Source organism: Penaeus chinensis, chromosome 35 (assembly GCF_019202785.1).
Source record: "Penaeus chinensis breed Huanghai No. 1 chromosome 35, ASM1920278v2, whole genome shotgun sequence".
Lineage (NCBI taxonomy): Eukaryota > Metazoa > Arthropoda > Malacostraca > Decapoda > Penaeidae > Penaeus > Penaeus chinensis.
Window position 1 is genome coordinate 8,321,763 of NC_061853.1, and position 15,000 is coordinate 8,336,762.

The 15,000-nt window shown below is 35.7% G+C and overlaps 1 protein-coding gene across 1 annotated transcript in view; it reads left to right on the forward strand.

Moving 5' to 3' along the window:
- LOC125044042 (trypsin-1-like) overlaps nucleotides 1-9,525 on the forward strand; it is a 28,940-nt gene extending 19,415 nt beyond the window's left edge. The window contains exons 6-8 of the mRNA XM_047640486.1: nucleotides 1-158; nucleotides 492-725; nucleotides 9,397-9,525. The exon at nucleotides 1-158 is cut by the window's left edge and continues 36 nt beyond it. Coding sequence (XP_047496442.1) covers nucleotides 1-158; nucleotides 492-725; nucleotides 9,397-9,525 — 521 coding nt within the window. The remainder of the gene's footprint in view (nucleotides 159-491; nucleotides 726-9,396) is intronic.
- Nucleotides 9,526-15,000: the final 5,475 nt, after the last annotated feature.

Below are 15,000 nucleotides of genomic sequence, written 5' to 3' on the forward strand. Positions count from 1 at the left end.
AAGGGGGCAAGTCGGCCGACCTCCTGCAGAAGGTGATCGTGCCCATCATCAGTGACAAGGAGTGCGAGGATTCCTACAGGGTCATTGGGTACACAGGACCTGTTGTGGACTCCATGATGTGCGCAGGACATGAATTCGGAGGGAAGGACGCCTGTCAGGTAAGCAATAACACGGAATTTGTTTTTCCTTTTTCCTTTTTTTACTTTTTTTGTTTGTTTGTTTGATTGTTTTATTAGGGTAAGTTAATGTAAGTTTGTTGTTTTGTCTGGACATTAGCTTGTTATAAAAATCGATGAATGTAATAACTGTGAGGATCCTTACATTACGAAATGATGTAAAGCTGAATTGACTGGAAAATTAAAATTAAACGAAGAGTTACGAATGTATGAGTTTCTTATATATTTTAACGTTTGTATGTTAAACACTTCATGCGATGCATTATTCCTTTCACGCGTATTTTACCTGTTTATTGATTTATTTATTTTTTACAGGGTGATTCTGGTGGTCCCTTCGCCTGCCGTGGAGCTGACAACCGCTACTATTTGGCCGGCATTGTGTCATGGGGTATTGGCTGCGCTCGTCCCAATGTGCCCGGAGTCTACACTGAGGTGAGGATAGGGTTGCGTGTGCGAGGGAGAGGGAAAGAAAGTGAGGAGGAGGAGGAGGAAAATGATGATGATAATTATGATTTTGATGGTGATAATAATTACGAGAGAGAGAGAGAGAGAAAGAGAAAGAGAAAGAGAAAGAGATAGAGATAGAGATAGAGATAGAGATAGAGATAGAGATAGAGATAGAGATAGAGATAGAGATAGAGAGAGAGAAAGAGAAAGAGAAAGAGAAAGAGAAAGAGAAAGAGAAAGAGAAAGAGAAAGAGAAAGAGAAAGAGAAAGAGAAAGAGAAAGAGAAAGAGAAAGAGAAAGAGAAAGAGATAGAGATAGAGATAGAGATAGAGATAGAGATAGAGATAGAGATAGAGATAGAGAAAGAGATAGAGATAGAGATAGAGAAAGAGATAGAGATAGAGATAGAGATAGAGATAGAGATAGAGATAGAGATAGAGATAGAGATAGAGATAGAGATAGAGATAGAGATAGAGATAGAGATAGAGATAGAGATAGAGATAGAGATAGAGATAGAGATAGAGATAGAGATAGAGATAGAGATAGAGATAGAGATAGAGATAGAGATAGAGATAGAGATAGAGATAGAGATAGAGATAGAGATAGAGATAGAGATAGAGATAGAGATAGAGATAGAGATAGAGATAGAGATAGAGATAGAGATAGAGATAGAGATAGAGATAGAGATAGAGATAGAGATAGAGATAGAGATAGAGATAGAGATAGAGATAGAGATAGAGATAGAGATAGAGATAGAGATAGAGATAGAGATAGAGATAGAGATAGAGATAGAGATAGAGATAGAGATAGAGATAGAGATAGAGATAGAGATAGAGATAGAGATAGAGATAGAGATAGAGATAGAGATAGAGATAGAGATAGAGATAGAGATAGAGATAGAGATAGAGATAGAGATAGAGATAGAGATAGAGATAGAGATAGAGATAGAGATAGAGATAGAGATAGAGATAGAGATAGAGATAGAGATAGAGATAGAGATAGAGATAGAGATAGAGATAGAGATAGAGATAGAGATAGAGATAGAGATAGAGATAGAGATAGAGATAGAGATAGAGATAGAGATAGAGATAGAGATAGAGATAGAGATAGAGATAGAGATAGAGATAGAGATAGAGATAGAGATAGAGATAGAGATAGAGATAGAGATAGAGATAGAGATAGAGATAGAGATAGAGATAGAGATAGAGATAGAGATAGAGATAGAGATAGAGATAGAGATAGAGATAGAGATAGAGATAGAGATAGAGATAGAGATAGAGATAGAGATAGAGATAGAGATAGAGATAGAGATAGAGATAGAGATAGAGATAGAGATAGAGATAGAGATAGAGATAGAGATAGAGATAGAGATAGAGATAGAGATAGAGATAGAGATAGAGATAGAGATAGAGATAGAGATAGAGATAGAGATAGAGATAGAGATAGAGATAGAGATAGAGATAGAGATAGAGATAGAGATAGAGATAGAGATAGAGATAGAGATAGAGATAGAGATAGAGATAGAGATAGAGATAGAGATAGAGATAGAGATAGAGATAGAGATAGAGATAGAGATAGAGATAGAGATAGAGATAGAGATAGAGATAGAGATAGAGATAGAGATAGAGATAGAGATAGAGATAGAGATAGAGATAGAGATAGAGATAGAGATAGAGATAGAGATAGAGATAGAGATAGAGATAGAGATAGAGATAGAGATAGAGATAGAGATAGAGATAGAGATAGAGATAGAGATAGAGATAGAGATAGAGATAGAGATAGAGATAGAGATAGAGATAGAGATAGAGATAGAGATAGAGATAGAGATAGAGATAGAGATAGAGATAGAGATAGAGATAGAGATAGAGATAGAGATAGAGATAGAGATAGAGATAGAGATAGAGATAGAGATAGAGATAGAGATAGAGATAGAGATAGAGATAGAGATAGAGATAGAGATAGAGATAGAGATAGAGATAGAGATAGAGATAGAGATAGAGATAGAGATAGAGATAGAGATAGAGATAGAGATAGAGATAGAGATAGAGATAGAGATAGAGATAGAGATAGAGATAGAGATAGAGATAGAGATAGAGATAGAGATAGAGATAGAGATAGAGATAGAGATAGAGATAGAGATAGAGATAGAGATAGAGATAGAGATAGAGATAGAGATAGAGATAGAGATAGAGATAGAGATAGAGATAGAGATAGAGATAGAGATAGAGATAGAGATAGAGATAGAGATAGAGATAGAGATAGAGATAGAGATAGAGATAGAGATAGAGATAGAGATAGAGATAGAGATAGAGATAGAGATAGAGATAGAGATAGAGATAGAGATAGAGATAGAGATAGAGATAGAGATAGAGATAGAGATAGAGATAGAGATAGAGATAGAGATAGAGATAGAGATAGAGATAGAGATAGAGATAGAGATAGAGATAGAGATAGAGATAGAGATAGAGATAGAGATAGAGATAGAGATAGAGATAGAGATAGAGATAGAGATAGAGATAGAGATAGAGATAGAGATAGAGATAGAGATAGAGATAGAGATAGAGATAGAGATAGAGATAGAGATAGAGATAGAGATAGAGATAGAGATAGAGATAGAGATAGAGATAGAGATAGAGATAGAGATAGAGATAGAGATAGAGATAGAGATAGAGATAGAGATAGAGATAGAGATAGAGATAGAGATAGAGATAGAGATAGAGATAGAGATAGAGATAGAGATAGAGATAGAGATAGAGATAGAGATAGAGATAGAGATAGAGATAGAGATAGAGATAGAGATAGAGATAGAGATAGAGATAGAGATAGAGATAGAGATAGAGATAGAGATAGAGATAGAGATAGAGATAGAGATAGAGATAGAGATAGAGATAGAGATAGAGATAGAGATAGAGATAGAGATAGAGATAGAGATAGAGATAGAGATAGAGATAGAGATAGAGATAGAGATAGAGATAGAGATAGAGATAGAGATAGAGATAGAGATAGAGATAGAGATAGAGATAGAGATAGAGATAGAGATAGAGATAGAGATAGAGATAGAGATAGAGATAGAGATAGAGATAGAGATAGAGATAGAGATAGAGATAGAGATAGAGATAGAGATAGAGATAGAGATAGAGATAGAGATAGAGATAGAGATAGAGATAGAGATAGAGATAGAGATAGAGATAGAGATAGAGATAGAGATAGAGATAGAGATAGAGATAGAGATAGAGATAGAGATAGAGATAGAGATAGAGATAGAGATAGAGATAGAGATAGAGATAGAGATAGAGATAGAGATAGAGATAGAGATAGAGATAGAGATAGAGATAGAGATAGAGATAGAGATAGAGATAGAGATAGAGATAGAGATAGAGATAGAGATAGAGATAGAGATAGAGATAGAGATAGAGATAGAGATAGAGATAGAGATAGAGATAGAGATAGAGATAGAGATAGAGATAGAGATAGAGATAGAGATAGAGATAGAGATAGAGATAGAGATAGAGATAGAGATAGAGATAGAGATAGAGATAGAGATAGAGATAGAGATAGAGATAGAGATAGAGATAGAGATAGAGATAGAGATAGAGATAGAGATAGAGATAGAGATAGAGATAGAGATAGAGATAGAGATAGAGAAAGAGAAAGAGAAAGAGAAAGAGAAAGAGAAAGAGAAAGAGAAAGAGATAGAGATAGAGATAGAGATAGAGATAGAGATAGAGATAGAGATAGAGATAGAGATAGAGATAGAGATAGAGATAGAGATAGAGATAGAGATAGAGATAGAGATAGAGATAGAGATAGAGATAGAGATAGAGATAGAGATAGAGATAGAGATAGAGATAGAGATAGAGATAGAGATAGAGATAGAGATAGAGATAGAGATAGAGATAGAGATAGAGATAGAGATAGAGATAGAGATAGAGATAGAGATAGAGATAGAGATAGAGAGAGAGAAAGAGAAAGAGAAAGAGAAAGAGAAAGAGAAAGAGAAAGAGAAAGAGAAAGAGAAAGAGAAAGAGAAAGAGAAAGAGAAAGAGAAAGAGAAAGAGAAAGAGAAAGAGAAAGAGAAAGAGAAAGAGAAAGAGAAAGAGAAAGAGAAAGAGAAAGAGAAAGAGAAAGAGAAAGAGAAAGAGAAAGAGAAAGAGAAAGAGATAGAGATAGAGATAGAGATAGAGATAGAGATAGAGATAGAGATAGAGATAGAGATAGAGATAGAGATAGAGATAGAGATAGAGATAGAGATAGAGAAAGAGATAGAGAAAGAGATAGAGAAAGAGATAGAGATAGAGATAGAGATAGAGATAGAGATAGAGATAGAGATAGAGATAGAGATAGAGATAGAGATAGAGATAGAGATAGAGATAGAGATAGAGATAGAGATAGAGATAGAGATAGAGATAGAGATAGAGATAGAGATAGAGATAGAGATAGAGATAGAGATAGAGATAGAGATAGAGATAGAGATAGAGATAGAGATAGAGATAGAGATAGAGATAGAGATAGAGATAGAGATAGAGATAGAGATAGAGATAGAGATAGAGATAGAGATAGAGATAGAGATAGAGATAGAGATAGAGATAGAGATAGAGATAGAGATAGAGATAGAGATAGAGATAGAGATAGAGATAGAGATAGAGATAGAGATAGAGATAGAGATAGAGATAGAGATAGAGATAGAGATAGAGATAGAGATAGAGATAGAGATAGAGATAGAGATAGAGATAGAGATAGAGATAGAGATAGAGATAGAGATAGAGATAGAGATAGAGATAGAGATAGAGATAGAGATAGAGATAGAGATAGAGATAGAGATAGAGATAGAGATAGAGATAGAGATAGAGATAGAGATAGAGATAGAGATAGAGATAGAGATAGAGATAGAGATAGAGATAGAGATAGAGATAGAGATAGAGATAGAGATAGAGAGAGAGAAAGAGAAAGAGAAAGAGAAAGAGAAAGAGAAAGAGAAAGAGAAAGAGAAAGAGAAAGAGATAGAGATAGAGATAGAGATAGAGATAGAGATAGAGATAGAGATAGAGATAGAGATAGAGAGAGAGATAGAGATAGAGATAGAGATAGAGATAGAGATAGAGATAGAGATAGAGATAGAGATAGAGATAGAGATAGAGATAGAGATAGAGATAGAGATAGAGATAGAGATAGAGATAGAGATAGAGATAGAGATAGAGATAGAGATAGAGATAGAGATAGAGATAGAGATAGAGATAGAGATAGAGATAGAGATAGAGATAGAGATAGAGATAGAGATAGAGATAGAGATAGAGATAGAGATAGAGATAGAGATAGAGATAGAGATAGAGATAGAGATAGAGATAGAGATAGAGATAGAGATAGAGATAGAGATAGAGATAGAGATAGAGATAGAGATAGAGATAGAGATAGAGATAGAGATAGAGATAGAGATAGAGATAGAGATAGAGATAGAGATAGAGATAGAGATAGAGATAGAGATAGAGATAGAGATAGAGATAGAGATAGAGATAGAGATAGAGATAGAGATAGAGATAGAGATAGAGATAGAGATAGAGATAGAGATAGAGATAGAGATAGAGATAGAGATAGAGATAGAGATAGAGATAGAGATAGAGATAGAGATAGAGATAGAGATAGAGATAGAGATAGAGATAGAGAAAGAGAAAGAGAAAGAGAAAGAGAAAGAGAAAGAGAAAGAGAAAGAGAAAGAGAAAGAGAAAGAGAAAGAGAAAGAGAAAGAGAAAGAGAAAGAGAAAGAGAAAGAGAAAGAGAAAGAGAAAGAGAAAGAGATAGAGATAGAGATAGAGATAGAGATAGAGATAGAGATAGAGATAGAGATAGAGATAGAGATAGAGAAAGAGAAAGAGAAAGAGAAAGAGAAAGAGAAAGAGAAATTCTTCCAGGTAAAAGCAAGTTAACTTTAAATGTTTTTACCATTTTAATTATTTAGCAACGGGGCTCCCCTTGCTTTAAAATATAATCTGTGTATTTTTTAAACGTACATGTTTTTCCCATTGACTAGGGGTTCTTAAAGCAGAAATAAAATGAAGACATACAAAAACATTGCTTTGTGGGAGACATCAAACAGCTTACACAACTTGTTATAAAGCATGAACATAGTATGAAATCAAGAAGACATGCTATAGAAGAATCACAAATGTACAATTCAGGACTAAAGATAAGCAGACCATCTCGTGAGGGCCTTCTGAGAAACGCTCAAAGAGCTTCCATCACTGAAGGATAATAAACAACCTGGAATCTCTCCATTTCATTCGGTGAATCAACGTGTTGTGGACGACACCCTGCAGCAACCAACCCGTGCTAGAAGGTCGTAATGATGTCAATTATCTCCTTACGACCTTCTAGCACGGTCAAGTCAGTGGGGTGTGGGTAAAGGTGCTTTTAGTGCTGCCCCAAACTGAAGCAATTCTATAGAAGGTTGCGAAGCACATATAGCTGTCGCTGCACATCTGCATTTCTTCAAAATAACGAATAAAAGGTACACTACACAAATTCTTGGCAGCCTATTCCATATCTAGTCTAATAAATCTAAGCTAAACCCACCAGGGACAGCTGATGTCTCGTTACATTCCCAGTGTCATGATCACCAGAATGAGTTTTCACAGTGCACTAATTTATACTCATCACTGGCCAACTTGCCACACAAATTTCTCATTACACAGTTAATATAGCTCCTTTGCAATATGAAAAACACTTTCCTCAAATATAGATTTTAAACCTAATAACATACAAGAACTATTTCTTCCCATCTCCTAGACTAGGGGAACAGGATCTTCACATATATTAATAACCAAGTTCTTTTATGTCACCCCATTTCTTTGGGACAAAGACAAATAGAAACTAGGTGAAACTACTTTATTCCTGATCCTACTGGTTAACCCAATGCCGCCAGGTGGTTTCCCTATGCGAAAGCCCTTTCTCCTAGGCTGTATTCATAGTGGCTTGGGGGATCGAGTCGGCACCACAGCGTGCGTGGCATGACTGTACATTCCCCCTGGAAAACGGGATCGGTGCCCCATGGAACGTATGCACATGCCACCCGGCAGGAGGGGTTAAATATCAATGTTGTTAAACCTACAATATTTGTAATTAGATTTCATTATTGCTCTATATTTTTCATCTTTCATTAGTTCTTTAACAAGGGTTAGAAACTTATTTTCTGAAACCTGGTACTTCAGAAAGTACTCTTTTCTTTTAATTCTCCTGATTTTCAATTACTCTTATTACTACTCCTATCTCCTATTATGTTACTGGATAATACATGTGCAATATGCAAAAAAGAAAGCTATTTTGTTTGCCTTCTTCAGTATCATTCTTTTAATCTATTAGACATTAATGACCTTCATTCTCTAAAGGCGTGTACCTAACAAGACCACAAATAACTTGCCTCCTTACAACTCGGGCAAATCTCAAAAAGACACCTCATAGAAATAGTGAAAAACTAAGTATAAGGAGGATAAGAGGAGAGAGAGAGAGAGAGAGAGAGAGAGAGAGAGAGAGAGAGAGAGAGAGAGAGAGAGAGAGAGAGAGAGAGAGAGAGAGAGAGAGAGAGAGAGAGAGAGAGAAAAAAAACACTTGTGTCAAGAAAGAAATCTGCATAGAGGGAAAACAAAATCACAATTACTCAAACTTATTGCCATAGGGACAATGCAATTACCAAGGCCTCTGTACCATCAGCATCCTGAGCAGACCAACATGCCCTCATCATATACATTCTGGCAAGACAAACTTATTGACCCCTTAGCAAATTAGTCATACAAGGGACCAGTTGAAGTTCTATCTTCAAAAATATATATGATAGAGGGTTGTTGGCCACAGTACAGGAGGACAGTGCATCAAGGACTAAGTTTTGTAGATATGTTAATAGTTTTAAAATTATTAATGTGTTCAGAGGTTTCTGTGTAAACTAAAAAAATAAAGCAATTAAAGCACATGCTTAAAAGTGAAATCAATTCTTTACTTTAGAAGCAGGTTAGGCAATTGAAAGTGGTCAAAGCAGTAACTGAACAAAGACAAAGCAATATTATACTACATGGACTGACAATACAAATTCCTTTCAATTTCAACAGCCAGTCAAATTTGCAATAACATGTATTATAGAATTTTAAAAAATAAAACACCTTAATCGTTTGTAAATAACACAAACTACTAATAATCTGTCATGAATTGCACAAATGCACAAATATAATATACAACTTCTGGTAAATATTCAGAAAACACCCAGAGTGGCTTTCCTCAATCACAATGTCTGTTATACCCAACATCACTTGAGTCTGTGATGGAGGGCCAATGTTAAAAAGCAGGTTTCAACATCATTACCTTGTCAAGCCACAATCACAGCTTCCACATAACCTAAACTTTTTGGCTGAGCCAGAAAAGGTACTTGAAAGGTTGGTAGGGGTCAGGAAACCAAAATAAAATTTAGATAGGCTAGTTGACGCATGGGGCAGGCCTTCATGCCCTTAATAATGGTAAAAATTCATCATTACTGACCATGGTGAGCCAGAAATAAGTAGGAAGAAACAGACTACCCTTAAGGGACCCCATAAGGGATACACCATGCCTAATGCTCCATGAAGCCATTCAGACTGACAAAGCCAGTCTTCCATCCTTTCAGAACGGCTCTCACATCTTAGGAAGAGGATAGAAGGAAATGAAGAAAAGGAAAAGGTAAGGGGGTGAAGAAAAGACAATGCAAAATTAGTTGTGGAGAGGCTTGGGCCCAAATTGGGTCCATGTCTCCCCACAGGATGACAAGAAGCAAGGGATGGGGATATTATTCAAGATAACAGCTTTAATCACTACCTTATTTGAACCTAAGCTGCCAGAGAGATCAGAATACCTTGCCATTACCCCTAGGATACCAGTACATGTCTAGGGATACTTCTTTACAACTAGTTATAACTGCAACAATATGGACTTCAAAGCTCTAACCTAAAATTTAGTATACATCTTCAAAATAATAAAATAACCATTATCATCAAACAGTCAAGTACAATTTTGACTATATAAACAAAAATAGGGCCATTCAACAGTAAACCTTTGCATCAGTGCTAATGAAAGTCACCAATGGGCTACCTACTACCTATAGTATTGATCACAAAATCATGGCAATGATAATGGCCTCAACAGCATGAAATTGCTAGTCTAGTCTAGTAAATAAAGTCACTGCCATCTATTCCACCCAATATATCCCTCACTTGTTACTTTCATTACCATGGTTAAAGTTAGTAATCAATATAGGGAATCAACTTTCTTCACTGTGGATTATTTCAAAAGGTTAGAGTACAGGTATAAATCATAATATATCCAACAACTATTCTACAGTTAACAAAACCTGTGTTTACCATACTTATGTATAATGGCCCTACAACAGCTGGATACAACAATACAGATTGAACAGTTCTTATAATTATTCTTTCACATAGATCTTTCAACAAAAACAAAAGGGTTAATCTTTACAGTATGGACCCACTAAGCTTGGGCAAATTAAAGATTATTTTCTTGTAGAGGACGAAAGTTGCAGTCATTGCTACAAGAAATATTCTGCAGACAAACTAACCCCACAAATAAAGGCAAAAGATTGTAGATTACTACCAAGAGCTCAAGCCCACTTGGTGCTCTAAAGTAAGTTCTATCTAGCTGTGCCTATCGAGGTGAAGACAATCCACAGGTATTTGTGATGCACCCTCCATAGGCAAAGTCCCTAAAACAGGTTTGGATTTTTGAGTTTGCATGAAACCCTAAGTTCTCCTACCTTCTATTTAGTCCCTTGGCAGGAGGGGAAGACCGTTCTAAATTCCTTACAGCATTGCACAGGCACGCACCCTCAACTTGTATATACATACACACCCCATTCACTGCCTATATTAGCACTTGCCAACTTACAGATAACTTTGAGAACTGTATGTGCGGGGGTTGTGGACTTAGTGGTGATACATCGCAGATATTGTCATCATTTCACAGTAAATATCAGGCTGCAGCAGCTGTACCTGGGTTAATTATTACCCTTTCTTATCCTTTACAAGATGGCAGTCTCCGTTTCCCTTTATCTTTGTGCGTCACTCTTGGTAACATTAACTTAATCCCCAGAGAGTTAGGTTTCTAAAACTGATGCACAAACATAAGAGTGAAATGGTCTCATCTTACAGAGAATAAGGGAGTAATAAACAGGTACGAAATAAAAATATCCACTGCACATCACCGCTCCGAGACCCAAGTCCACAACACCCTCACACAACCAGGTCTTAATATTATGTTTCCTATAAATTGGTACAAAGTGCTAATATCGAGGAGGTACAGGGGGTTTGCCTCCCCATTTCTTGGGAATCAATTAAAGGTAAGAAAGGTTAGATTTGGATATTGGGTTTGTCCATCTGTTGAGGGAGCATTACTCTAAGAAATAACGTATTGCCATACAGACTAACACCCTTCCTTGATCGCCATATTTCCTTACAGGGGCTCTGTCCTTGAACCCCAACATCACCACCATGGATTGTTTGTGCATTTGGCATGGCCCACAAAATGGTTTTAATCCTCGTTATATTTTCCAATACAGGTAGGTTAACTATTTCAATAGCCTTTGAAGATGATAATAACTAGAGTAACAAAGATTGAAATGAACTTCACATTTACATAACCGGTAAAAAAAAAAAAAAATTACTTTACCACAGCAATGGCGATTCAAACTCTAACCCACGAGGTCTGCAATCTACTCAAATCCCCGTCCACAAAACGAAATCCGAGCAGCCAAGCCCAAAGCCAAGTCAACAATCCCACGTGGCCGCCGAGCACGTGGCAGTCACTCGAGCCGCTACATCGATTTCTCACTTCAACCATACTTACCATTTTATCCGATTACTTCCTCAGATTTTAGAAGAAATGATGTTGTGTGTCTTCTTTTTGTTTTTTCTTATTATTTTTTCAAAGCCCTCCGCGAATGGCTGGTCGTCGCTTCCTCGGGCACGCGGAGGAAGATACCTTCACGCTGACGTCGAGCTTGCAAGTGAGGCGAGTAACAGCGCCGACTCCTATATAATATCTCTGGCGTAGATCCGGCTTACAAAACAGTGCGGCTGATATACATTGTTTTCTCTTATAAAAATCGATTTTTACTTTTACAAGGCCGTAAGATTACTGTTTGGTTTTATATGAAGTTTTCAGGGATGATAAGATACTGTATAGCATTTAAGTACGTATATTTTTGCTGTAGTTTGTTTGCACAGTACGGATCTTAGTAAACGTTTTCATAATTACAAAAACATCGCGTTTTATCCGTGAATCTGCATTTATAGAATTTATATATGTAAATATCTGTATGGGGGATATAAATATATGCATACATACACACATACATACATACATACATAAATAAATTAATAAATAAAAATATATGTAATTTCTTTCACATATGCATGTGCATGAGCGCTCATTCATACGTGCGTATGTATGTATGTGTATGTGTGTGTGTATGTATTTATATCTTTGTTTGTGTGTGTGTGTGTGTGTGTGTGTGTGTGTGTGTGTGTGTGTGTGTGTGTGTGTGTGTGTGTGTGTGTGTGTGTGTGTGTGTGTGTGTGTGTGCCCGTGTCCGTGTGCGTGTGCGTGTGCGTGTGCGTGTGCGTGTGCGTGTGCGTGTGCGTGTGCGTGTGTGTGAGCGTGCGCGTGTTTAAAAATAGGACTACGTATAATTTACTGCGAATGACATATTAAAACCCTTTTCATACACTGATACTATTTAGATGCTTTCCGGTAAAGCTTAAAATACAATGAAAGAGTAGCAGATCACTTTTCTTTCAATAATCACAAAATATTTCTACTCAAGTCAGTAACTAAAAGGCCCTTCACGGGACAATTCCTTCATATAACACCGACATATACGTAAAATTCTGATGCTAATATTGCACACCTCGGTGAACTGAACACATCAACACATATAATTATCTATTCTGCTTATAACAATGAGTCACAATAACTCAATAAGTCACTCACGAACACAAAAAAGAATAAATATTACATACAATACGGTTTTAAATAAAAAAAATTCTAAGCAAGATTTGCAATTTGCAATAGTGCTCCTTACCTTTGCCTTTCGATTTTACAACTGAGGTTCTTCACTAAAAATCCTCGCCATTTATACCACGAAGCGCCTGTGGTATGTAACGGACGAGTGAAAACGTGTTTTGTACAGGTCGTGACGAGAAACGCCCCAACTAGTAAAAAGAATATTCAGGTCATGCTATTTATATCTTCTGCTTTGCTAGTAATGGTTTTGACGAGAATTTTAGTTTACTCTTTTAAGTTGTTAATGAAATGTGAAGTTTGAATTTTTCGTTAATATTATTTGAAATGTAAAAAAAAAAATTCGGATAGTTATTTCAAATAACGGCGTTTGGTATCTTCATAACTGCGTTGCGTGGGAAGCGGTTACGAAATTCACTATTTCAGTAATGTATATTAATAATTACTTAAGGACAAAAAGGGAAAGATGATACACGATGAGATCTTATTTTGTATCTTACATATATTGCAAAATAAGTGTCATGAATAAATTGTTGGCAAATGCATGAGGGACAGTTCTAAATTCAAGGCAGCGTTGCACATAGGCACGCGCCCTCACAACGTGTATATACATACACACACGCACACACATACACACCTCTATATGTGTGTGTGTGTGTGTGTGTGTGTGTGCATGTATATATATATATATATATATATATATATATATATATATATACATACATACACACACACATATATATACATAAATATATACATACATACATATATATACATATATATGTATATATATGTATATATATGCATATATGTATATATACATATATGCATATATATATATATATATATATATATATATATGTGTGTGTGTGTGTGTGTGTGTGTGTGTGTGTGTGTGTGTGTGTGTGTGTGTGTGTCTGTGTCTGTGTGTCTGTGTGTTTATGTGCTCATACACACAAGCACACACACACAAACACACACACACACACATATATATATATATATATATATATATATATATATATATATATATATATATGCATATATGTATATATACATATATGCATATATATACATATATATACATATATATGTATATATATGTATGTATGTATATATTTATGTATATATCATCATTGCATCAAGTTAGATAATTGTCCGATTAAATCTTATCTGATAGTCGAAATCTTTCAATACATCAGCTAATACAGTAAAACGTTTTGTTGCACTTGTACAAAAAATATCGCTGAAGTCGGATTTGTTGTTTTGTTAAATGTGGGTTAAGAAAAATTAAATCTACCGAATACATTTCACCAGTTCACTGGATTTAGTGATCTTAGGAGAAATACAACCAAAAACACGTAAGTTACTCCCAAAACTATAATCATTTTCTTTGATCATCACAACACGTAAGTTTTCTGTAACAATCAGCTCCTCCCAGCGAATCCAGATTTATTCATGTTTTGACGTAACAGTTACCATGATTATCATTTAACGCGATATGAATATGTATCATCTGCACACACACACACACACACACACACACACACACACACACACACACACACACACACACACACACACACACACACACACACACACACACACACACACACACACACACACACACACACACACACACACATATATATATGTGTGTGTATGCGTCCGTGTGTGTGTGTGTGCATATATATAAGTCTGCATATATGTATATATATACACACACACATATATATATATATAATGTATTTATATTATATTTTTATATTTATTAAAAAAATATGTATACACACACTCACACACATATATATGTATGTATGTATATATTTATGTTTATATATACATATACATATACATACATTTATATGTGTGTGTGTGTGTGTGTGTGTGTAAGTTTCACATCCTCCACATGTCACGACACCCTCACCCTAGTGACTCCATGTACTGTTCTACACGATATCCCTTCATGCTAGTCAACAATATGTCTCCCTATTTTGTTACGTAAGGCAGACGTCACCTCTTTATTGTTACCATTACATATAACCAGGGGCGTCACTTCATGTTATGAGTTGGGGGGGGGGGGTGTCGGGTAAATTTGCCCTGAAAAAAAAAAAATTGCCCTGCAAATCACGAAAAAGAAAATGCTCACTAGCTCTTTATAAGTAGCCTGTTATAAATGTTATAAATCAAGTATGTTATAAATCAAGTATCATCAACAATTAGTTTCATATAGTTATTTATATATCTTGAATACTTATTGGCTATTGAGGCAGATTCCGTAAGAGAAAATTTGCCCTGCAGAACTAGATTTTGCCCTTAAGTGACGCCCCTG